Source organism: Gallinula chloropus (assembly GCF_964237585.1).
Source record: "Gallinula chloropus genome assembly, chromosome: 4".
Taxonomy (NCBI): Eukaryota; Metazoa; Chordata; class Aves; order Gruiformes; family Rallidae; genus Gallinula; species Gallinula chloropus.
In genome coordinates, this window is record NC_140088.1 from 69,450,713 (window position 1) to 69,476,543 (window position 25,831).

A 25,831-nucleotide genomic window follows, 5' to 3' on the forward strand; every position below is an offset into this window, starting at 1 on the left:
AAGTTAGGCTTGTATTTCAATGGGAAAAAGTAATCACTACTCATACAAGTCTTCCAATTAAAATATCTTACACCTTTTCGCTCGTTCAAGCAGCATCTTCATATGGACTAGGAAAAAAATAAAAGTTTTACATTTGCAACAGCATTGCAGATTAAGAAAGAATATACCTCATCCCAGCTCATGATCCATCTGATTTAATTTTTATAGGACAAAGGGGGTGAGTGCTGGTCACAAAAAAGTAAAATAAAAAGTCAGGAGCAATTGTTTTTCAAAAAAACCAAAACCAAGACAACAAACACCCCACCCCCAATCCCCCAAAAATCAGGCAGGAAAAATTCAGAGATTGTTATGGACAAAAAAATAAAAGTATTGCAAGAATAAAAAAATTTCCAAATTCTTGGGACTTGTAAAAAAGAGTGCAGAAATCTGCAAAAATCAAACTATCAATGGGATGAAACAATCTGCTTGTTGTCTTTCTTGAAAATGCTGACGTACATAGTCAAAGCATAAATAAAGCAGGTAAAAACACAGTGTGAGAAAGCCGCTTTGCTTCCAGTCTTGTTTTTTGTCTCTTACCTTCTGGGTTGGGAAAGCCTCTTGTGGGGGGAGGCATGGGGCTGACAGGAGCAAGAGGAGCCAGTTAATTCACCTGCACATGGGAACCAAGAATGTAAGTTGGACGCTGACTTGTCCTGAGCTCCCCTTCTAGTCAGGAGACTGAGGCATCTCTGGAGGGTGGTGTAGGCCCCAAGCAGATTGCATCCATCATGTGCTGGACATGCCTGCCCAAAAACTCTGCCCAGAGGAGAGGTAAGACCTAGTCGCTCCTCTTATGTATCAACACTTACCAGTGATGAGTTAAGGGGAAAGCAATACCAATAGTGCTGGCAGTGATGCTACCCTGTAAAATAACGTGGCCGGCACTGCCAGCAAACCTGCTCCTCTGCCTTAAATGCCCCCTTTCACTCCTCTGCTGCAGATTTTACACAACACCCCATCCCCAGACACTCCTCCTCCCTCAATGAGAGGCAGTCTCTCCTTCCTCCCTCCCAGACCTCCTCTCCTTCTCCCCAAACATAGCCCTTCTTTCAGCAAGGCTCCCACAAAGCTGTCTCTTCCCCTCAATATGCATGCTTAAAGTCGGCACCCCCTGTTTTGCAGACCCTGTTTGATACCTCCACTATTGTTTTAGGAACTGAAACTGAAGGCAAGCTTTTGCATTTATTACTACTTGCTATTTGTGATGTACAAAATAAAAATAAGATCAAAGCTAAGTGTTCCCACACCTAGAAAGAACCAGTCTCCTCCTGCAGTGATCTCACATCCTAAATATAGAACGTGGACAGAGGCACAAAGAAATAGCTATCATCACTGTTTTGCTTGTAGATAATTGAGATATCAACAGATGATGACCTCAACTTTGCATTCTAATTTGCATCAACAGTCTGCCAGGCTTGCCCATGACTTCACAGCCCAGAATCAGAATACAAAAGTTATAGATAATGGAATTTGCTTTTGCTTGATCTGTGTCTGACATCAGCAATCTCACAGCAAGGGTTGCCCCCTCTCAAATTTATCAAACCTAAGAACCTTCTGAAAGTGTAAAACAGGGCCTGTAAAACAGGGCCCTTGGCCACATAAAGATAGTTTAACATGGGTTCCCCCTTTTTAAAAGCCTGATGTAAAATGCTTTCTGATTCCAAAAGACAATCTGGCTATTGCCAGGTACCTGGCCAACACCACCAGGCGTGCTTCTGTTTCACATGAAATGCACATAAATCCCTCAAGTCTTGCAGTGATACTGGCCTGTGTCTTCTGCTTTTTTATTTACTCATCAAGCCCCGGCACGGGTAGTTGAGGGAAATCGTGTGCCCACCTGCACTGTTGAAAAACGGCCTTTGAGAATGGGACAACCAGCCTGTAAGGGCACTTTTGGGCTTCCATAGCTTTGATAACATCCCTTGAAACTAAATCAGTGCCTCTGAGGCCTGCATTGCTCCTTCAGAAGTGGTACGTGTCCTCGTGGATACCCCCTGATATCACAGCAATACACTTGTTTCTGAAGCTATCTGACCCCAACAGCTGGACATAATGGGCATTCCAGAAGGGGTTTAGCCCAACAGCTGGGTAATGGAAGGCCACAGCTTCCTTATGTGGGCTCCATAGCTACAGAAACAACAAAACTGACAGTCTTCTAAAAATAAGGTGAAATGAATACATGGCTTGAGCCTGCATTTGAAGTGAAAACACTATCAGCTTTGTCAAAGCCACCGGGGTGAATCGCAAATAGGCAGCACACATCTTCACTAATGGCTACTATGTACTTTTAAATAATCAGCAATGGGAGCAATTAAACACCAATTCATATGTGAAGCTTCAAGAAGCAAACAAATACTCAGTCCTTTCTAATCAGAAGCCACAGAAAGAACAGAGCAATGAGAATCCAGCTAAATCCAAAAGCCAACTCACTTGCAAAAGGGACTTTGAAACTTCCCCCTTAAACTTGGAAGGAGTGCTAATTTTTAAAGAGCGTTTTTCATATACTATTTAAAAAAAAAATATATATATATATATATATATGTATAAAAATACCAGCATTCAGTTTCCCATTCCACTTCTAAACATACTCTGCTGCAGAAGGCACAGGGAAATACAAAGATCAATGGTTTGGAAAGCAGACCTCCTCACAGGATTATGAATTAAGCCATCAGTGCAGTATATAGGTTAACAAATATGGGGAGTAAACACCACTGTTTTTGTAATGGTTGACCATAAGTAACTACTGGTAAAATTCTTTCCTACCAATAATGGATACGGAATCACAAGGTTGGAAAAGACCTTTGAGATCGAGTCCAACCATACTTGTCCTCTACTACACCATATCCCTGAGCACCTCGTCTACCCATCTTTTAAATACACCCAGGGTCGGTGGCTCAACCATCTCCCTGGGCTGCCTGCTCCAGTGCCTGGTAACCCTTTTGGTGAAGAATTTTTCCCTAATGTCTAATCTGAAACTTCCCGACACAGCTTGAGTCCATTTCCCTTTGTCATTGGTCCCTTCACCTGTTGCTTTGGTGAAGAGCCCAACACCCATCTCTTCACACCAGAGTTGCATGGGTGTACTTACCTGGCAGGGGAGACACCATGATCAGGCAGGTGGTTTTCCCAGGGTGAGGCTCATCCCTTGTACTAATTATATTTTAGATTTTTCCCTCTCTACTCTGCCCTCGTGAGGCCCCATCTGGAGTCCTGTGTCCAGATCTGGGGCCTGCAATACAAAAAAGATGTAAAACTGTTGCAGAGGGTTCAGAGGAGGCCACCAAGATGATTAGAGGGCTGGAGCACCTCCCCTATTAAGAGAGGTTGGGGGAGCTGGGCTTGCTCAGCCTTGAGAAGAGAAGGCTGCGAGGGGACCTCATTGCAGCCTTCCAGTACCTGAAGGGAACATACAAACAGGAGGGGAATCAACTTTTTAAAAGGGTAGACACTGGCAAGACAAGGGGGAATGGATTGAAGCTAAAGGAGGGAAGGTTTAGATTAGATATTAGGGGGAAGTTTTTTACAGAGAGAGTGGTAAAGGTGCTGGAACAGGCTGCCCAGAGAGGTGGTGGATGCCCCATCCCTGGAAGTGTTCAAGGCCAGGTTGGATGGGGCCCTGGGCAACCTTGTGTAGATCCAGGCCTGGAGGTTGGTGTCCCTGCCTGTGGCAGGGGGGTTGGAGCTCTGTGATCCGTGCAGTCCCTTCCAACCCAGACCATTCTATGATTCTATGATTCTAAATCAGCACAAACTCAGAACAGCCTGCAATCATGCTGACAGCACCTTCCTTTCCCTTTGTCTGTGGGAACAAGATCATAATTTGAATTATTTTACTTCCGATAAAATGAATCGATGCTTGGTGAAAGGCACTAGGGTTAACACACAGGCCACGACTTCTAAAATACTTATCCCAGATTGCTAGTGAATATGTTACTTAAGAAGTCAAGGCTGACTTACAGACTACATCTATGGTATAGAAGGAACTGCAGTTGGATACATTTTAAGAGTTACAGACCCATATAATGCATGCTGCAGCTGTACCTTCAAACATGTGAGGATTTGTTAAAAATAGTAAGATAAACACAAGTCCTGGTTGAGCAAGGTTTTTAACCACATTTTCAACTTGAAACTTGTCCAGCAGAGGTCAATGTAAAGAGGGGCAATGGCAGAGCTGGGCTGGCAGGCACTATTCTGCAGCGTCAGGTTCAAATTTGGTACCTAGATGATAGTTACCTCAAAAGTAAAAAAGCTGGAAAGACAAGAGATACCATTTGGGTTTGGCAAGAGGATTACTTGCTCTCCATAGCAACAATCCAAGGAAATGGCAACTTAAAAAACCCCCAATCAACCCCCCTGCCCATTTAAATTGCTTTGTTTAATCCTGGAAAACTTGACATCAGGGACTTTTCTGCCTCTCATTTTGCTTTGTTTCCACTCCCTCTGCCAAAAAGTTCTGCATTTCTACCTTTTGGTCTCAGCATTCCTAGCAGTGATGTTTTAAAGACTATTTAGAAACTTCTAAGATTTTCTCCACCAATCCCTGAAAATCCCAGGCGTGTTTCACCTGTGTAAGGTCTCACTTTAATTTCCATGGATTCTTGTAGCGTGAGGTGCATTGCTGTTGGAAAAACACTGGCTACAAGACAGGGCCTCTAAAAGAAAGGTTACAGTTCATGTCTATAAGTGTATTTACTCATTTACTCTTGAAATCTTCTGTAGAGTTTTCACCTTAAAATGTCCCTTCACCAAAAGAGTTATCGAGCACTGGAACAGGCTGCCCAGGTATCCCTGGGTGAATTTAAAAGGCGGATAGATGAGGTGCTCAGGGATATGGTCTTTTCCAGCCTAGTGATTCTGTGTTCTGTCATGGGGGACCAGCAGTACTGTGACGAGCTTGTTACAGAGGTCCACTGACATCAGCTCATCTTGGAGCAAAGGAAAGGTGCAGTTCCCAGATTTTCCTCTTGAGAATTGCAGGTCCCTTTGCAATTTCAGACTCCTGGGGTTTGAACTAAGTGATCTAAGACCTTTCCCTCTGCTCTACACACCCACTGTCCATTTGGTTCTGGTTTGGTCATCCTTCGATGTCCTGCAACTACCCAGATTGCTCCTGTTGAGCAAAGCCCGTGTGGCTGTGCTCTCCCCAGCTCATTCCCCCTCCATCCCCCAGTTTTTCCTTTCTGCATCTATTGTCATTCCTCTCAAGTCTGTTGGGTCAGCTAATCGATCTGTTTGTATCTCTGTGCAAGTATCACTAACTATACACTGTCAGTGAAGTCACTGATGACATCTATCCTAAATGCCATGCTAATGAATTCAAAAAGAGAGAGAGGGAGAATGCCACAAACACCAAACCACTGTTTCACCAGTAAACCTGTGCTTCTGGCAAGGTAGGAATGCGTCGCCATGACTTGGAATGACACAGCAAATTCATGGTAGGTGCCGTCATCTTGTATTGCAGATAAATGAGGTGGGAATCGCTTTTCCTTTAAGCATCTTGGGCACATGATTAAAAGGAAGATCATTATAACGTGCCCCTTACATACTGAAAACCAAGTGGTGAAGTGTTCTTTTACAACTGCAGAATGAATCTAGGTTTCAAGGCCATTTTGTGATGTTTGACTCGTGCTTTTTTAAACTCTTGGGCTTGACCTAACGTCAGAAAGCTGCTCAGTCTCCATTAGGGTAGAAGGAACACATGAAGGCAGTAAAAGGTTTTTCCTAGCCATAATTCATGTGATGCTGCTACTCACTAATAAAGTGATCCTGGTTTTGATTATATCACAATAATAGACAATGAAAATAACACAGTGAATGGGCAGAAAGAGCTTATTCACCCCACCAGCTGCTCTGACTGAACACCACAAACATAAAGTTCTTTGGATACCCAAACCCATATACTGGGTAAAGTTAGTCCACTGAAACTGGGGAGTTCTTTTCATTTAAGTTGTATCTCATGGGGGAAAAAAATAACCAAGGAGAGTCAAATGAAGCAACGCCTCCAACTTCCCTTTGTCCTAAGAGGGCAGAATAAACAGTGAGATCAAGTTGGAAAGAGACTTGCAACACTGGGACAGACTTGGGGAGACTCAGAGTGTGGGATTTTGGATCTGGTCTCTGGTGAAATCTTTTCTTCTGGTACCATTTACATGTTGAACCACGTAACACCTCTCTTATCACTTGTTCTCCACAATGGTGAAGGCAACTTCACAAACATACAACCAACTACAGACTTACTTGCAGCGCATCTTTTACTGAAAAATACATTTTATTTATCATAACATTCAAAAAAAACCCAACATAATACAAATGCTAACTCATTCAGTTACAAACTTTGGTACTCAGCAATTTCAGAGTCTGCTCTCAGGTGGTTGTGATGTACTGAAGCATTCCCAACCTCCAACACGCTGCTAGTGCAAATTCTCTCTCTCCCAGAGTGCCTGTGCTGTCCTTCAACCCCAGGCAGACGGCATCCTACAGCAGGACCACTTTGGGCTTCAACTTCACACTTGCCACAATGTCATCTACGTTGAGAGCAGCTCAAAAAGTCCATTTTTCTCCAGTTATATATATATATATATATATATTTTTTTTTTTTTTTTAAAAAACAATGTTTTCCCCCCACAGGCAACAATCAACACAATGCGTTCATGGCATTTTCCCCTTTGCTTCATAGCCCACCGCTCTCTCATCAGACATACTCACATCCTCTTAACAATCATTATCCTTACTTCACATTTGCACTTTTAAATATCTTTATACTGATAACCCACATCTTAAAAAAGGGAGAAAAAAGAAAAAAGAGGAAAAAAAAAAGAAGGAAAAAAAGAACAGAAAGAGGGGTGAAAAAACACAAGCAACTTTAAAGTATGTTCTCAGGTAGCCACAAGTTAATGGTAATTTATATGCGTAAGGAATGACACTTTGGCCATCAACACTAGAGAGTAAAGGTAGCTTTGAATGTAGACAAGGGAAAAAAAAAACCAAAACCAACCACACAACCCATAAATACATTTTAAATCATTCATTGAGTGATTCACCGAGGATTAAAGTTAACTGAGTGAAACCAACCCTGCGGCAAAAGACCAGCACAATATCCGTGCATCACTCCAGTCCCGCCCAAACTTCTAATGGGATCCTGCCCTAAAACACATGGATGCAGCTGGCTGGTTGTTGCAGACCCCGAACCCCGATGGCAGGGCTGGGAGGGAACTGGAGTGGTGCAAGGATTGTGCCCTGCTTTGCACACGGAGTGAATTTCAGCTGTAACGTACTATGACTGCACCGTGAAATATATAATACTAGCAGCTTGTGAACCCTGGCAAGGAGGGCTTGACTCTAACCCAAGACACGTGGTTACACATCACCCCTTCAGCTGGAGAAATTCACCACGGGGTATACAAGGAGGAGCACCATTATTACCAGACCTTTTGTCTGGTGACCTTTTGTGGCATTATCTGCTGGGTCCGGCCAGACTCAGCGCCCAGAGCTCTGGTTTTATAAGTATGAAGTGAAGAACCTGGGACTCAGGTCTGCAAGGCACTCGGCGCTCTGGGCCAAGCTCAGCAAAGCATTGTCAGGTGGAAAAATAATAAAGAAAAAAGATTGTGCTTCCATTGAAGTTCCCAGGAATCAGCTTCGATATTTGAACTCAGGGATGCACATGAAGGCTTTGCTGGACTGTGTCTGCGAAGTGAAGCTCCTTGCAAAGCTGACCCCTTGACACAAACACGGAGTCTCTTTAGTAAAAGACAAAATTAAGCAAACATTGTTTGACATTAGGATTGACACATCCCACTGGAGAAAGCTCCCCTGAGAATATAAATAGCTGTTGGTATTGCCTTGTTTCATTGCTTTTGTCTCCACAGACAGTTAAAAAGCAAAACCAACCCTGCAAACTTTTCCACCAACAAACACATGTTGAAATCCTGGGCACTTGTGTCCTATGCATTTTTTTTTCCTTTCAAGTACACCGGGTGAAACTGTAAACCCTGAGTTTGTGTGTGCAAACCTGTATCTTGTAAACTGCTACAGGAAACTTCGCTCCCAGCACCCATATGAGGAAACATAGGTCAGAAACATATTTAAAGGCAGATGCTAGTATTATACTGTACGTACCATGCACGAGTGTGTCACAGTGGACCATCTACTCTGGTACCTGCACTGTCCGGCAGTCTGAAGTACTGCTTCTTTTCACACTGATACTTTAGTCGTAACATCTACACACTTAGCAGTCGGGAAAAGGGTGAAGAGGCATTTGTTTTCTTTAAGAGGCATTCAGCCTGAATCCTAGTAGGAAGTTAAGGCTTGTAACTGTGGACCGTACAACCGAAGAGCGCAGGGATTGAGTTTGCACACTATATGCTCTAGCTGGGCACGCCAAGCATTTTAAAAGGGGTTAGAACAGTATTTTGTCATTAGATTTCCACAATGACGAGGGCAAATGAGAAGATACATGTAAAACCACTCGCTGCCTGCGTGCACTGGCAGTGCATTTCATCCTGAAGGTAATTTCAATTCGTGCCTGTAAACAAGCAAATCACATTGAAACACAATCTCACCTGCATGGTTAAAGGCAGCTGCAGCAGAGTTTTCTGCACCTTGAGAGTTACTCATGGCAATTAAACACTGGGGCTCTCTGTAAGAATGCGAAACCCCAAAACTTCCCGAGCAGCAGGAAGCCTTGAGAACAGGCACAGGAAAGTCCTGCGAGTGGGTAAATGCTCAAATGCAGATGTTTGGGGTTTGTGTTTAGATTTTAGATTCCCAGCCTGTTACCTCAGGAAAGCTTTCTGCCAAGTAACTTAGGCTTGATCTTACATTTATTTGCTTTCCAAAGCGCTTCACTGAACCGAAATTTTGGGTGGGGAAAAGGCACTATCGTAGCTTAGTTTTTCTGTCATGGTAACAATTCTCTATTACTGAGACAAACTGGTCACTGGCAACAGCGTCATCAGTTTCCTTTAAGCAAAGTTTGGTAGATGGACATACATGTCACTGCATTTTTAATAACTTTATTGCATATTTTCTTGTTCAAAGGAGAAATACGTTCTTAGTGAACACACACAGTGTGGATGTAGCCCTTAGATAAACCTGTTGAGCAATGGCTAATGAAATTACCACACATTTTTGCAGCTGAAACATTAAAAAACTCCTCTCATAGGGTAATCACCAGGATTGTGTTTTCAGCAATGTTGCAATTTAAGGAAGAGTAGACTGCAGTCTTAAAGAAAAATAAATGCCATCCTCTCCTTTAGAGCCAGGATGCAAGAATATTACATTCAGTTTCTGGCTTTCCAGTAGTTAAACACCATCACAGTTAGGGACACTTGTGATGTTCAGTACAGGGACTGATAGAGGAACAAATGAGAAAGGAAAGCAATCAAACGTGTTTTCTGGCTTGTACACAACCTGGTTTGAGCCATGCCAAAAAAGAAACACTAAAGATAACCTGACCACTACAGATCTCTCTGCTTGCTATTCCAAGTGCAGAGCTGCAGGGTACGAAACAGATACCTGGTTGCAAATCCTCACCAAAACCTATGGGAAAGACCCTCATGTACTGCAGTGGGAGAGTGCTGAGAGCTTTATTATTTTCTTTTTAATTTTTTTTTTTTTTAGGAAATGTACTGGATCATCACAACATGTTCCAGGGACCTGGATACGGCTGTGCATCGGTCCACACTGGAGCACCGCTGCATTTACACCCTGCGCTTTACTACCAGCTGTAGTAGCACTACTACAGCTAGCTGCCAGGACAGAGGCAGTGCCTAAAGCCTGCAGATCAGCTTGAACATACAAACAGCTTTGCAGAAAATAATGCAGTAACTTAGTGCTGCTCACAGAATTAAATGTATGCAGACTCCAAAACTGGGGGGTATGTAGGAGAAAACAAGAAACTTACACACTTGTTTGGTATGATGAAGCAAAAAAATGAGAAAACTGTAGAAACAGTTTTTAGGCTGCATGTTTAGAGTTACCAAGTGTGCTTCAGATTAAAGGAGCATCATTCTTCTTCCTGTAAAAGAACAACAACAACAACAAGAAAACATAAAAGCATCATTAATAAAAAGCAGATTCTTAGAGAGCTGCCACAGCCAGTTCTTAGAAAGCCATCTTTACTACTCAGAGAAGTGCATAGCATCTCCTTCCATGTCCCACTATTCTTACTGTTAATTTCCTAAGCTCCCGATGAGAATCAGACAACAGCACACGACTTTTTAAATGGAGTCACTGGTTGGGCAGCCTTATTTTTTGAGCAGAACTGATCCCTGCTACTCAAGACGTGTGGTGCCTTACAACCCCGCAGCTCCCCACGGACTGGTCCTGAGGAACCCTACATACATAGGTAACAAGAGGGCAAAGCAATCCATCTGGGATTTAAGCGATCCATCAGTTTAAGACCTGAGTACTTACGGACACAGCACACAGCCTGGTGCACATAAGGAAAAAGTGACACAACCCATAACCATGTGCTCCAACACTGATGTAGTTAAGACTTTAATGTTGGCCCAGGAACACATCCCAGGCTCAAGCTTAACTTTCACTGGTATCAATGTGAAGCTGTATTTAGACGTTTCCCCAGTAGCTGTGAATTTGAACACAAGCTCATGCTTATTTCTATTGGTAGCCTGATTTACTAGATCAAATGCTGAAGAAATAAATATTCCTGTAATTCCTAATCAAATTGGAGGGGGGCTTAGCTAAATTCTCAGTAAAGGCATCAGCATGAGTAAATCCTAGTAGCAGTGTGTATTTGAGTGTAAGTTGACTTTTTGACAATAATGTAGAACATACATTCTGCTGAATAGTGCACAACTAAAACATAGTGTAAACATTTATGAGCCTTTTAAAAAAATCATTAATATATGCTATCCACACAAAATTAATTTTTAAAGGCAGGCACAGATTGTCTGCTGGCAGGCAGGAAGAAACACAGCTAACCAGTATATTTGCATACTTTGGTGACAGAACTGCATTTGACTTAGTCTATGTTCAGCACAAAAACGAATGCCCCATGTTAACTAAAAGACAGCTTCAGCATTGGCACACATTAGAAATACCCTTCTAATAGTGGCAGTACAATTTACTACAGTTACCCTCTACTTTGCTACACGTTATTTTCTAATTTATTTACCTAACACAAGGCAGAATCTGCCCAGAATATATTGTGGAACCAGATACAACAGTTGAAAACACGTTTTTGGTGGTTCAGGCTGGGAAGGAGCCCCGGCTGAGCAGTCTGCTCACGTGGGTCAGTGCTGCCAGGGATCACACACAGGCAAGTTTACTAGAACTGGAAATTAGCATCTTTTTTTCTTTTTTCCATGTGAAGGAAGAAGCACAGCAGGCAAGAACTACGTGGCTAAAAGCTCTTCAACTACTCTGAGTGAAGAAGAAGAGAGAGAATCTTGACCTTGCAGTAAGTCTCGGAAACATGCATGTATTCTTTAATATTTACTGTATATTAAAAATGTATAGGATCCATTTTACCCCACTGATTATGCAGGAAAGGGCCCTGGCCACAGAAGGAAATGCTGGAAGAGCAGCAGACACGCAGAGGATTCAATGCCAACAGCACCACGGGCATCATGCCACCACCAAAGCTTCAAGTCAGCCCTATCACGCTGATCTCCGAGAGGTGACAGAGACCAAGATGGATCAGTCCTGGACACGGTGATGCGGTTTGTGAATGAACATGTGGAAAAAATAGAGTAAAGAAGGGAGGATGTGCAGCATGGAAGGAAAAGACAAGTGTGGAAAGAAAGCGCTTGGTTTATTCAGCTTATTTTGGCTAGTAAAAAAAGTGGACCCAAAGGACAGTGTTGTAGTCAAAACCCATGCTCATGTGATGAAATGTAGCCATTTTAAGAACCATTTTAGGATCTACACAGCATTACTGCAATCAAAAAAATCCTGATCTCATGTGAAAGCAATTGGAATGGAAAATGATTCATATGAAATTACACTCCTGCTCTTCTTAGAGGACAAAAAGTACCCGAAGCAAACACATTTAATCAGAAAGACAAGAGAGATATAGGGCAAGAAGGGAAAACATTAAAAAAAGCAAATAAAAGAGACAAGAGAAAAAATTGTCCACAAGGACATGGAAGTTATGTAGGTAAATGAAAATGCTGAGTAGGTACAAGGAGCAACAGAGTAACAGGAAAGAGGATGGAGGCTGTAGATGTGATTCCCTCCAGCAAACACCTTATTTTCCACTGAGAGCTACATGAATTCCCAAAGCCTGATGACAAGCTAAGTATGTCTTCCAGCACGCAGTTCCAACAATCTGCTTGACTGTCAGAACAGGCTGAGTAAAGAGCCTCACACCACAGCCATCACACACTGGCAGGACACCCACCTCCCCTCCACACGGAGGGGGCATCCCTCCCTGTCCTCATCGCAGCAGCATTTGCCTTGGCATCACTTACTGGTGAAGGATGAAATGAAGTCTTCAAACTGCTGAATGACCTTCCATAATGAGTAGGAAAGTTCCTGTGTCACCGATCTTTTGCAGTAGCTTTCGCACCTGCGAGCAACAGTAGAGCTCTGACGTAACACAGAAAGCAGGGGATCGACGCAGTTGTTAACACTGCCACTTAGAAAGGGTGAGTTGCTGAGAGCATCATCCAGGACAGCAATACTCCAGGCACTACAGGGAAGCCAGCCACATGGCATGGCAGGATAACCCCCTCCCCACCCCAGGAAATGAGGGGCAAATCACACCAGGGAGTACAATGGGTTTCGCTGTTAAAGAGCAAAGTAAGATCAAGAAGCTAGGGCTTTTTGTTTAGACAGCAGCTGCAAGACTGAAGTACCCTTTTCAAAACCAGCGAGTGTCTAAACTGAAATCTCACAAGCAGCCGACTCCCGGTGCTAGCAGTCTGAATCGGCCTACATCCCACATGGAAAAACACCTTCTGCTGTTCTATCTAGCCGCTCTGTCAAGGCTTTACTGACAGGATTGTCTCAAGTAGCAGGGCAGAGTTCAACTTAAATTGATACCTCACCTGTCCTGAGAGACCCCACAAGGGGCAGTGAAAACACCTTCATTTATACCCAGGGTAAAAGAATAACGGTTTGGAAATAAACTGTTTATAAGCAGGCAAGGAGTAAGCATATAAAGCATTTCGGTAAGGCTTTGTTCAACTAATAAGCTACTGCATTGTAGTAGGGGATGCAAATTAAGAGACCTATGGAGGCAAAATAAGACAATCCAAACACCAGAAGAAAGAATTTTCCCTCAAGTGCACAGCCGAGCGAAACTTGGTGCAAACTGGTGACAAACCCAAACCCTCCAACTGCTGCCACTATTTCTCTTTCTTCTTGATGTGCATCAAGAACAAACTGTAAGTATTCAATAAGCTGGGAAAGGTTTTGGTAGCTCTGCCCAATGCTGCACTTGATAAAGATGAGCTGTGTGTTTCAATGCAAGGGGCAAAAGAAGCATTGACACCTCTCCTGAAGGCGTTTTCTTAATATTTCAGGTATTTTAAAACAAAATGTCGTTGTTCCTCGTTTATTTTGTGCAAGATACCCTGCGCATTGGTTTTGACATGTGCTGTATGCCCAGTCCCATGCCCTTGCTCTCCTCCTCGCTCCAGAACAGGCACTCAACACCCCCCCACACACATCCCTGAATTTGGAGGCTGGCCCTGGGTTACAGCTTTAGGTAACCAGACCCTGGTGGGACTGTGATGAGCCAAGCTCGTAGTAGCTGCGCAAAATCACAATTTGCAGTGTTGCCCACAGGTGCCACTGAAGCCCTCCTGCAGCACAGGCAGCTGTTGCTGCCCGCAGCTCCATGGCACTGGGGTACCACATCAGGGTGTACTCCACATTATCCCGCTCCCTCATCCCACTAGCAAGAAGGGCCTGAAATAAGAGTTTGTCCCCATCAGGCCCCTCTCCCACTCTTCCTGACGATGAGGAGAAAGAGAGGCTCAGGCCAGAGAGGTGGGAGCTCACCTTCCCTTGGGAAGAAGAGGTGGGAGGTGAGAAGGGGGGATGCTCTGTGGAGGCTGAAGGGCCATTTCATGGCTTGCAAGGTGGGTCCAGAGGAGGTGCCCAGCTGCACTCCCCTTCCCTGGAGCTAGGAGACGCCACTGAGATGGGGTCTCCCCAGCCACGGGACTGCACACATATAGGCTGTGTGATGAGCAACTATGGTACACATCTACTAAAACTGCCTCTGGGCCAAAGAAAAAGGGGGCATTTGCCTGCTCCGCAGAATACCAAACTACACCTGCAAGCATCCATAACCTCTGCACTTCTATTTTATGCCTATATTTTAAGTCCTAGTCAGGACCTGCCTGCAGCCCCCTGGGCCTATTACTTACCCCCCTTGAGGGAATGCTGTGGCACAGCTCCCATTTGATGGAGAACCTGGTCAACTCTTAGCTGCCACTGTTGACCACCATGTCCTGTACCCACTCACCTGCGCTCTTCACCGGTGCTCCACCACAAAGCGCATGGTGGTGCCGTCGAAGGAGGGAGGCGCAACAATCCGTGGGCCGGTGGCTGGTGCTGTAATGCTGATGACCGGCTTCGCCTCAGCTGCCCCACTCTGCGGTGGTGGCGGCCCCTTGCCAGTAGCCACATAGTACGGGCTCTCAGTGAAGGCTGCCTCTGCCGCCGGGCTGCTGGGCTCAGCTGGGGCACTGGCATCACTGCCCGGATGGGACAGCGGGCGTGGCAGGGCACCAGCAGGCAGCATGGCGGCGGCGGGCAGCAGGCCAGGGTACAGCATGTATGTGGCACCGTAGGCTCCAGCGTTGAGGGCCAGGGGCGAGAGGGGCAGTGGGACAGGGGCGACGGCCGGCTGCTGGGGCACCGGCACCTCCACGTACTGCCCAGTCTCGGGGTCGAAGAGGCGCCGCTTGAGAGGCTGCTGCACCGGCGTGTCCACCAGGTAGTACTGCCCGGTGCTCACGTCCAGCAGCACCTTGCGCTGCGTCTGCGGGAAGGGCTCGGCCGCCGTCGTCGCGGCGGGCATGGAGGGCGAGAAGCAGAGCAGCGGCGGCGCCGCGGCGCCGGGCAGGGCGGCGAAGGGCAGCGGCGGGCGGTAGAGGGCGGCGGGCGGACCCTCGGCGGGCTGCGGAGCAGCGGCGGGGGGCTCCTCGGCGGGCGGGGGTCCGGGGCTACCGGGGCGCTTGGCGGTGCCGAAGGGCTGCAGGCCGCACAGCGCCGCCGCCGCCGCTGCCGCCGACACCGTGCTGGGGCGGACGCCGCCGCCCGCCCCCGACGCCGGCACCGGCGAGGGAGGGGAGCCAGGCTCGGCGGCCGCCTTCAGCGGCAGGGCCAGGTAGTTCCCGCAGTCCGGGCCGCGCTCCGCATCGCCGCCTCCCGCAGGCAACCGGGAGGAGCGCGGCGCCGCCTGGCCCCGCACGCCGCCCTCGGAGGGGGGCTTGACCGGCGCGGGGGCTCCAGCTCCTCTGGCTCCGCGGAGGGTGAGGAGGGCGCGGGGGGCGGCGGGGGGCTCCGCGCGGGCCGGCGGCGGGCCGCGCTGCCGCTGCCGGACCAGGCTCTCGAAGGCGGCCGCCTTGGCTGAGACCTTGTCGGAGGAGTTGTTGGAGGGACGGTGGGGCAGCCTCTCGACGCCCGACCCCTTGCCCGACGGCTCCTCCACTTTATCCGACGGCGGCGGCTGCGCGGGAGGAGCGGCGGCGGGTGTCGGCCGGGGCCCGGCGCCCCGCTCCTGGCTGGCGATGAGGGAGAGGACGTGGCTGTCGGTGATGGGCAGCGGATCGCTCTTGCGCTTCCATTCGCGCTTGTTGAAGCTGTACAGCTCCTCCATGCTCCGCACCGCCGCCGTCAGCTTCTCCAACGCGTTTTGCACCGGCGCCGCCTTGCCCTCCTCCCGCGGTTCCTCCTCCGGTCCCCGGCCCCTCTCGGCGGGCGGCGGCGGGGGCTGGTGCCGCCAGGGCGCAGCGGACTTGGAGACGATCTTCAGCACGGCCGGCTGGCGCGGGTCGCTCTTGTTCGGGGCGATGGTGGCCACCGGCAGCCTCCCCGAGGTGCGGTGCACCAGGACGGTGCCGTCCGGGGGGCAGGCCGGCACCCTGCCCGCCGCCTTGGCCCCCGCCTCGGTGGGCTTGGCTGTGGCGTTGCCGACCGCCTGGCAGGTGATGACCACGGGGGAGAGAGACCTGGGGACGCCGGCGATGACCAGCTGCTGCCGGGGTTTCTGCTCCTGGCCGCCCTGGTCGGAGGCGACGCTGCCCTTGTCGCTGCTGTTATCCCCCGAATCGCAGCTGTAGGAGCTTTTGATGAGCTTCCGCACGTCCCGCACCTGGTGCAGGGGCCCCTGAGCTCTGTGCTTGCCGTCCCTCACGTCGCGCACCAGGAACTGCGGCACCTTGTCGGGGCCCTCGCCGGCCTTGGGGGGCTTGGGCTGCGGGCCCCTGCCCTCCTCCGGCGGCCGGCCCGCGATCTGCGGCGTCAATAGCTGCGCGATGCTGAAAGCGGCGTCCCGGGGCTGCTGCAGGCTGCCCAGGCTGATCTTGATTTCGGGGGCTTTAGGCTTGGCGGCGAGGGGCGAGGAGGCGGCGGCACACTTGGTTGCCTGCTTGCCGGGCTCCTTCTCCCGGGCGGTGTGCTGGATGGCGGGGACGAACAGACGGGACATCTTTGTGGACTTGCCGGCGGAGATCTCTCCCAGGTCGGCCCGCCAGTCGCGCCTGGGGGAGAGCTTCAGCTTGCCGACGGGCGCCCTTTCCTCCTTCCTCTCCGCCTCCCGCTCCTTCCAGGACCTGAAAGCGCTGTTCTGGCTGCGGAGGAAGGTGGCCTTGATGGCCTCCGAGGCGCTGCGCTTCACCTCGCAGAGCTCCTCGGACAGCGCTCGGTCCAGGCTGCGGGTCCCCTCGCGGGGTGTCGACGCCTTGGAGGCCGGCGACCGGCCACCGCCTCCCTCTCCCACCTCCTCCGCCGTCGCCGCGGTGCTGTCCGAGCCGCCCTCCGAGTGCCGGGAGCTCTGCCGCTGCACGCCGCCCTCCCGTTGCCGCTCCCGGCCGCCGCCGCCGGGCTCCAGCTCCCGTCCGGCGTTCAGCCCGGTGTAGGATGTGTCAGTGATCTCGCCCCGCTCCATCTTGAACTCGTGCTCCAGCTGCATCTTCTTGGAGATGACATTTTTGAGTAGGCTGGAGGCGAACTTGGACTTCTTGCTTGACGCCCCCCCGCCGCCCTCCGCCGCCGCCGGTTCCCCGCCGCCCGCCTCGGGGGCATCGCCCAGGTCCAGCAGGGTCACTATCCGGGAGCCCGCCCGCAGCCGCCGCGGCGCCTCGACGTGGGCGATCTCCCCGTCGAGCTTGCTGACCACGAACTCGAGGGCTTTGGTCTGCGACCGACCGGAGCGCAGCAGGCTGGGCTCGACTCTCGGCCCCAGGCTGCCGCACTTGAGGTCCAGGTAGGTGGACCAGCGATTGATGCCCAGCGCATTGTCGGACAGGGAGGCGGAGGAGGCGCGGGAGCCGGGGCGCAGGGTGTCGAAGTAGGGGTACGCCAGGCTGCGGAAAGCCCTGGCCGTCAGGTTTCGCACTTCTTTGTCGGCATCGTCCAGCTCGCTGACAGCGCTGGAGGCGCCGCTCGAGTGCTCCCCCGCCCTGGCCGCCCCGCACCGGGTCTGCAGCCGCGCCGGGACCGCGATGAATTTTTTCGCGTGGTCGCGGCCCGCGTCCGGTTTTAAACTCGCATTGTGTTCAGGAGCCGCGGGGACGCGGAGGCTCATGTCGCTTTCATGCTTGGCAGCGTAAATAGTGTTTTGCTTTCCGCGCACGTTGCTAGACTCATTTATAGCCCGGGAAGCGGCTTTGATTGATAGGAGAAGCTGGGCGGCCGGGCTCCCGCCGGGGCGGCCGGACTGCTTGGACGGGCTTTCCCCCGAGCTGGCGCGTTTCTCCCCGCCGGGGGTGTCGTGTTCGGAAGTCAGGCTGACGATCTCGGTGCTGCTGGTGTTATCGATGCTGTCCGTTTGGTTGTTAGGGTCGCTGGTGGTTGTGCTAAGGTAGCAGCTATTCTCCTCCTCCTCGGTCGGCGTGTCCCCCGGGGTCTCGTCGCTCCCGAAGGAGGCGTAGTCCACGAAGGAGTAGATCACGTTGTTGTCCTCGAAGTCCCAGCGGGCGGCCAGCCCCGCGTCAAAGTCCATGTCGTGGTCCACCTCGCTCAGCTGGATCTCCTGCGTGCTGATATAGTGCGCCTCGTCGCGGCCACTGGCGACGGGGGTGCCGGCGGGGGCCGCCTTGCGTCCCGCGTCCTCTTCCTCCTCGCTTTCATAGCCGAAAGAGGACGAGGAGGTTTTGCCCTCCGTCGACACCGGGTCGCCCACTGCGGTAGAGCCACCCGCCTTGATAACCGGCGAAGGGCAGGAGGAGGAGGAAGACTCCGGGCAGCCCCCCGACTCCGGCGGCCGGCCGCTCCCTGCCGCGCCCCCGGAGCTGGGGCCGGAGTCAACGCCGCATCCCGCCGCAGCCGCCGCACCCGGGGAAGGCGGGCGATCCCGCCCGCGGTCCGTGGATGCTGGCTCCGCAGCCCCGCCCGGCGGCTCGCCGTTCTCCAAGCCGCCAACATCGCCGGTCCCGCCGGCTTGGCTTTCCTGTGCGGGACCGGCCGCTCGCTCTGCGCCGCCGGCGGGGGCCAGCTCGGGGGACTGGCGGCTCTCCTCCGGACCCCGGGGCGAGCCGCGGATCTCCACGTACGCCGCCTCCTTCTCCGCGATGGCTGCCTCCGGGATCGAGCCCCGTTCCGCCGCCTCGCCCTCGGGGCCGGCTCGGGGACCGGCGGGCGGCTGGCCGGGCGCGTCCATGCCGGGGCCGTCGGGGCGCGGCAGTGGCCCGAGGGGGCGGGCGGGCACGTGCCGGCAGGGACGGGCAGCGCAGCGGGGACGGGTGTGGGGGGGCAGCGGGCCGCCCACCCCTGCCCTCCTCTTCCCTCCCCTCCCCTCCTCCACCCGGCGCGCCGGCTCCCGGCCCGGGAGGGCATCACCGCCGGGGGGCGGAGGGGTCGGGCCGGGCCGGGCCGGGCTCGGCTCCCCCCGCACCGCAGCCGGCCGAGGTGGAGACGACCGGTCGCCCTGTAGGGAAACCCGGGCCAGGCTTGGCCACTCCGTGTTTTTCGGAGGTAGGCGTCACTTGTCCGGTCCCAGACGCGGACTATACATAGAGCCGGCGTCACTTACCGCCGGTTGAACGAAATCCTATTTTAAACGACTGTGGTTTGCCGGAATAAAGGCGCCCGGCAGCCCCTTGGAAGGAGAGATCCACCCCCGCCTGCAAAGATGCTGCTGCCGCCCCGGCTTTTCGGCCGGCCGCCCTCCGTCACCGGGTGGAAGAGGCGGCTCCCAGGGCACCGGCTGAGCGCACAGGGTTGCCTGCACCAAACGCACCCTTGTCCCACAAGCAGCTTTTTTCTTTCTTACACTGCCCGCCTGCACCCCGTGTCTCCACTTGCAGGAGGTGCGTTGCAGAGGGGGCTCTGTGGATGCTGGCTTGGCCCTGAGCCTTTGCAGCCAGCCTGGCGACCCAAACTGCCTTTTTCCAGGAAACGCCAGACATAACCAGCACCTGAGACCTATTAACAGGCATTTCTGCACCCGACCTGTAGTGGCTGAGGGCTTTACTGAGCGATCCCCCAGGATGACACAACAAAATCACTCCAGAGCCATGGAAGCAAAAGGCCAACAGTGGGAAAGAGAAATGGATGAAAGTGGGTCATGTCGAGAAGCAGCCCTCGGATATACAATGCAGATAGCCTAAATTTACAACTAAAGAAACAAACAAGCACCTGCACACTTGGGCTGGCAACACTGGATGTTACATAGGGGAGGGTTGTGGAAGACCCGAAAGAAATTATCAGGATTTATGCCCCTACAGCTGCATGCACTGGTCTGGGGGCATGGTGTGCACCTCTGCCAGGGATACTGCAAGGATGCAGGGACTGAGAGAAGCATCAGAGGCTATCCCAGACCTCTCCCCAGCACTGTCTACATCGAAGCAAGGGTTTCCCAGTGCTCCCAGCTCCAAGGTAGCTCCAGTTCCTCACCCTACGCCTGTAGCTCTGCTGCCATCTGCCCCACAAGGTTGCCTTGTTCCCACTGCCTCTGGGAAGAATGGCCTCCCTCCCTTGGTGAGCCCAAACAGCAGCTTGTGAGGGTCCCTGCAGCTCCACCTTAGTACCCTACAAGGACAGGGAGTAGTTTCTTTGGCTGGAGAGTGACGGTGTAGAAACTGTTGCTAAAGTGCCAGGTGATATTTTAACAGAAAGACACATCCTCCAATACTTGGAGAGTTTGGGGCAAGTCAGGTCAAGTGTGGTGAGGCTTTCTCCATGCAGCAGGCATGGTTCCCATCCCTCTTGAGGCTGTCCTATCTCCAACATGTTTTTTAATGAGAGGCTGGACACCAGCTCTGAGGAGTACAAGACCTACCCAGCCTTAATCTTTCCTTAACCCAGGTTCATGTAGCGTCAACTCTCCTTGTACATGCAACAACTGTGAAGTCCTCCACAGAGCTATGGCAAATTACATCAGCATTCCCGAAACACAGCTGCACCGGTTTTGCAGTCCCCCATTTGTGTCCCTCACATTTAGACTTGCCCCTCTGTCTCAAACATCCATAACAAAACCATGACATTTCTAGAGAAAGACAATATTTTCAGCACTTTATTAAAGAGATGTCTGGCTTTCAGTTGGCAGTGGGACAAGACTAGATCTGCAAATACAGCCCTTTCCAAACACATGGGGTGCAGAGGGATGTTGCTAGTTTTTAAACCCTGGTCATTCATTGTACGTAGATAGAGTGCCAGCAGCAGTAGCATCCCTGCCTCCTGCTCTGCCTTCTCCTATATCCACCCCACATTTTCACTGCCCTCACCCTCTGATCACCCTATCCAGGGTCTCAGATGTCAGTCTCTCCTGTCTTACTCTCCTCTCTATTATTTAGTTTTCCTGCATCAAGAGTGCACAGTAAAATCAGACCTCTGCTTCTGAAACCTGCAGAATTATAAGTGGGTTTTGTTGGTTTGTTTTTTATGTTGTAACAGTTGTTCATATACTCCTGCCAAGATCCCCATCTAAACAAGCATCGAAACTTGACTCTCTATTTATCTATCTATTTCCATGGTCTGGTTTCCAGCTATGCTCCAGAGATGTCCTTCCCCCAACCCCCCCAGTCGTCCCCCCCTTCACCCCCACCTGCTATTTTCATTTGGTGGTATCTTGAATGAATCTGCTCAATCTCACAAAACCAAGTGACGTTTCTCACAGCGGGGGCTGAGACTATAATGGAGCAGCCATACACATATGTTTATAACATATCTGTCTCCACCACAGGGAGTTTATGTTCCAGATGACAAAAATACCTACATAAAGTCCACACCTGTTCTTCCCCACTTTCAGTTACAGTGAGCCCCGGTGGCTTGCCTGCCTCGGGCAGTCAGACCAGTGTACTTCCCATGGCACGGAGAGCTTGCTATGGTATACAGAGCCACCCAAATCCTAATGCCCATTTAAAAAAGTGAATCTATAACATCCAGCTTAAGGGCTCTAACAACCACTGCACATGTGTTGGAGGACAGGGAAAAAATGAGGAGGACTTCCCCTTCTTTTTGGTGTATCAGAAATTTCTGCCCTGATGCGGTGCCAGCCCCTCAGAGATGCTTTGCCGCGAGTCTGGCCCAGAGCAAAGTGTAAAATTCCATGAGGGTTTAGGCTTAATTCCTTCTCGTCAGCCTTTCCTCTTAGCCACCTTAGTGTTGGCTTTTGTAGGGCCTGCTCCAGAGGTGCCCAATAACCCCCACACTTCATATCTGAAGCTTGGGTGCACCTAGACACTGACTCCCCGGGACCGTAGGGATGCCTACAGAGGATCAAAGTTCTTCAACACCTTGTGGTTGATTTTTACAAAAACGTTCTTCTATATGTATTACTGCTGCCAGACAAACACTGTATCAAACAAAAGTAGCAATAGACCTGTTTGATCCCAACCAAAAGAACAGGGGAAAATCGTGGCTTCACCACACTTCAGTGCAAATAACAGTTTCTCAGTCTCCTCTAGCAAAGTGTCTCTGCTCATTAATAATCAGTGAAATCAATGTGATTGTACTTAACAATATTTGACATCAGTAATAAACACGTCACCTTTATGCTCCTAGTAATATTCCATTCAGGTGTTCATTATCATGGATTACTCTTTGTGTTTTCTACCTTTAAATCTGTGACTAAAGCTACCAATGTCTGTCATTTCTGCATCCAAATCTCTCAGGAAGCATTACCTAAACCACCCTTGACCACCATATAAAAACTGTACATTGAATGCCTTTCATAACACCTTAGGTACTCTACTTTTAGGTTCTTACTGTTAAAAATGACAACACACACTGTGTAACCACACTGCTCTTTGCTAATGTAAGGTTTGATCAGACAGGTAAAGGTGATGGGAAAGATGCAGACAGCCTGAATCATCTGTGCACCTTAAAATGTGTCACCCAAGTAAGCATCAGGGAAGTGAGATTTAAAGGGGATTTGAGAAGAGGCACTTAAAAGCAGAATAAAGACCTTAAAGATGATGTTAGGGAGACTGTCACTATACTCTTCATAGGACACCATGCAGAAGAAGGCATAGGTTTTTTCCTTTAGCTGAGACATGGATTGAAAAGAGAATGACTGGTAGAGAATAGCAGGAGGGGAGGGGTTTAGTTGAGCTTTCTCTGACTAGGGAAAATATGAATTTTTTAATTAACATTAAGGAACATTAATACCACAATACATACTTTAGTTCTTATGCTGTTGAGTCACTGCTTTTAAGCACTAAGTTGGAATAAAAGTTACAAAGAAGTCAAGGCTGATACAGAAGGGAAATCAAACCATTATTTGCACAGAGAAGACTGGCGTGGTTCCAGTGACCAAGATGCCCGGCAGGAGAGGCTGTGCTTCTTGTGTGCACAGAAATGATGGCTTTTGCAGAAAATAAGGAAAAAAGCAAAAGGATTTCAAGACAAAGACTGATACAGTCATAGGAAGAAACCGTAACTTTGGCCAACTAGTCTCTTTTGAGTAACATTTGAATACCACTGGATTTGGTTTCTCTCAGTTTTTTGATAACATTGTGTACTGTCCAAATGAGCTTTGTGGCAGACAGCATTTTTCTCATCTTTGAAATCAAAGCAAATAAATACTTGGCAAGAGTTGAGGGGTGTGTGTGTGTGTGTGTGTTAAGGAAAAAAGGAAAATCAAAACCAGCACCCTGATTTATCCTCAGGAATAGTGCTCTAGAAGGAGGGAGCAATAGCTGATTTGGGAAAGGAGAAGGGGACTTATGGTTTAGCAATAAGCAGGAAAGCTCAACACACGTTATAAATCTCCAAGTGCTACCAGATACATTGAAAGAAAATATAATACCCACAAATGCTTTATAGTATGGAAACTTTCTAACAAACCCAAGTGGAAACAAAATGAGTTTTTATGAGCTTGCCAGTGTCTCTTCTGGGATTTAGCAACGGCCCAGCTGACAGAGTAGTGAGTCCTATGTAAAAAAACACACCTGGATGAGTCAATTCCTTCTCACATGGAGAAGACTACACCAGCCAAAGGGATCTTTCCTTTCCCATCCTGAGCCTGCCAGAGAGTTTGAGGAGCTCTTCTAAACACTCAACCTGCAAATGTAAAACATATGCGAGTTCCTTCCCGGCAGACCTCTCCATTTTAGTGACAGTCAGACCCTCTGCTAAGGAAAGAAACACCAGAGCTGGGTGGGTATCAAGACCCTAACCTGAGTTTGCAGGATTCAAAGGCCTCAGCGTGGCACTCCAAAGGCAAGGACGCTTGTCCTTGCAGGATGAGATGGGATCATGTTCTGGCCATTGCTGTTCACTCCGCGGTGCGTTCCCATGTAACTGAGCCTCTGTGAGAATCGGTGGCTCAAGTGCTTGTTAAATGACAAAAAAAAGCACCCCTCAGCTCCCTCCAGCCCCGCTATAAGCAGCTCCTGCTTGGATGCCTTACAAGGTCTGCAGAAGATGCATATATTTTTAAAACGGAACCTCCCCCTCACTATCCATCCTTCTCTTCCAAACCCCAAAATCTCATGCCAAAACAAACAGGCAGGAACGTAATCCCAGAACGAGCTTGGATTTCCTCAGTACGTTTCAGTTGTGCTGCAAATACAGTCTAAATATGAGTTTGTGTGTTTATATGGGGAGTCTTGCTACCCAGGGAAAATATACTAAATACTTGCCCAATTTTGCAAATGTCAGGTTAAACAGTGTCCACAGTGTCACTGATAGAGGAGAATATTCTGGTGGCTGTTACACGTACATGGCAATAGCACCCGCAAACTGCAGGAACATGTTGAATAAGACTATTTATAAACACTGCATTGCCTTCACCAACATCCCGACAGGTGCCTGTCCTGACAAATTTCTGCTTGCTGAGACTTCACAGCTTTCCCAGCCCACTGACTATCCATATACCATTAGAAAAATGGTCCTCAGGTCTGAGTCCTCTTTGCTGTAACACAACATGCTGTAATTTCTGGCACAGGCAGAAGAAAAGATGATTCCTGTTCTCTGCACTGCGAGTTTTTGCCTATGTAAGGGTGGCTGGTGTGTTTCCCTCACTCTCCATTTTTTCATTAGGTGTTACAGGTCTAATTCACGCAATTTTTACCCGTGGGACATACGTGCTAGATCTCCCATCACCGCTCTTCAGACTTTCTTTAGCAATCTGTGGCTGCAAGATGCGAGGTGGAACCTCACCCCTGGTGAGAAGAGGGGTGACTTTGTGTCCTGCTACTACAACTCTGAGTCACGTCTGCAGTTTTCACATTGGCATGACCGTGTGAGTCCTTCAGCTCAAGCCCTAGTGCTAACAGAGTTTCCCCTCATCTTACAGTCACTAATGACTACACTGAATAAATGCAACAGCGTTGATCCCTGTAATTTCACTAATATGAATGATGTGGAATTCATAAATGACCTTGGAGCGTGATTCTAGCAGTCAATCCTCAGAATTTCACCAACACAGTGCTTCCCTAGCTGGCTAAAATGACACTACAATGCCATGCCAAAGCCAAACACCATTTCTGCTCTCTCTGCAAAGCCCCATTTTAGAAGGGGAAGAATAAAGGTTAGAGGGAAGAATAAACCCTATCAAACTTATGCTGGCTGTTATTTATATATTATCTTTTAAGGGCCTGAAGAATGCACATTTATGCTGGTGTTTCTTCAGGAACTGAAGTTACACTGACTGATCTCAACTCTGCTGCTCCTTCCCCCAGGTCTCTTGAGGTTCCTCTTCTCAGGAAGAGGTACCTCTTCTAGGTCGCTGGGTCTTTGGAAATGAACTTTCCACAGTGACCCTATTCTTTATACAGTATTATCAGGTAACCTGAGAACTGCAGATGTATCTGATTATTTGAACCGCGCAGATGATTGCCACAAAACCCGAAACCATGACCTTTCCTTGAGGTGTTATCAGCCAGGCTGGTGGGGGGGACAAGAGAATTGATTTATGAACATTCATTAAAATTACACAAAACTGATTATTTATAGAGGTGCACTTGGGCTGAAAGGTTCAGGCTCAAAACCTTTCTTCTTCAGAGTTTAGGATGTTTGGACATAGGAACGATTGCTTGAAGCAGTGTGAATGTAACAGGGATGTATTTTCTTATATCTTAATTATGTTTTGTATTACATTTAAAATATAACTGTATATTTAATATTTTTATTATTTTTACCATAGTTTATTAGTTTAAGGTTTCATAAAATGTATCAAGGAAAAATATTTCTATTATCTGAATCT

At 49.3% G+C, this 25,831-nt stretch overlaps 1 protein-coding gene across 3 annotated transcripts; it reads right to left on the minus strand.

Moving 5' to 3' along the window:
* Nucleotides 1–6,276: 6,276 nt before the first annotated feature.
* On the minus strand, nt 6,277–18,841 carry LOC311191841 (uncharacterized protein C4orf54 homolog; the record flags this gene model as incomplete). 3 transcript variants are annotated; one of them, XR_014617310.1, is made up of 3 exons in its annotated part: nt 6,277–7,778; nt 9,944–10,057; nt 14,480–18,841. XR_014617310.1 is itself a non-coding variant. In XM_084264138.1 (2 exons), one exon carries the CDS (start codon nt 18,839–18,841, stop codon nt 14,489–14,491), a length of 4,353 nt encoding a protein of 1,450 aa, XP_084120264.1. In that variant the 3' UTR covers nt 6,277–10,057; nt 14,480–14,488. The 3 variants fall into 3 exon arrangements, 1 of the variants encoding a protein (XP_084120264.1); XR_014617311.1 differs by having other exon boundaries at nt 6,277–8,563; XM_084264138.1 differs by having other exon boundaries at nt 6,277–10,057.
* Between the last annotated feature and the right edge of the window lie 6,990 nt (nt 18,842–25,831).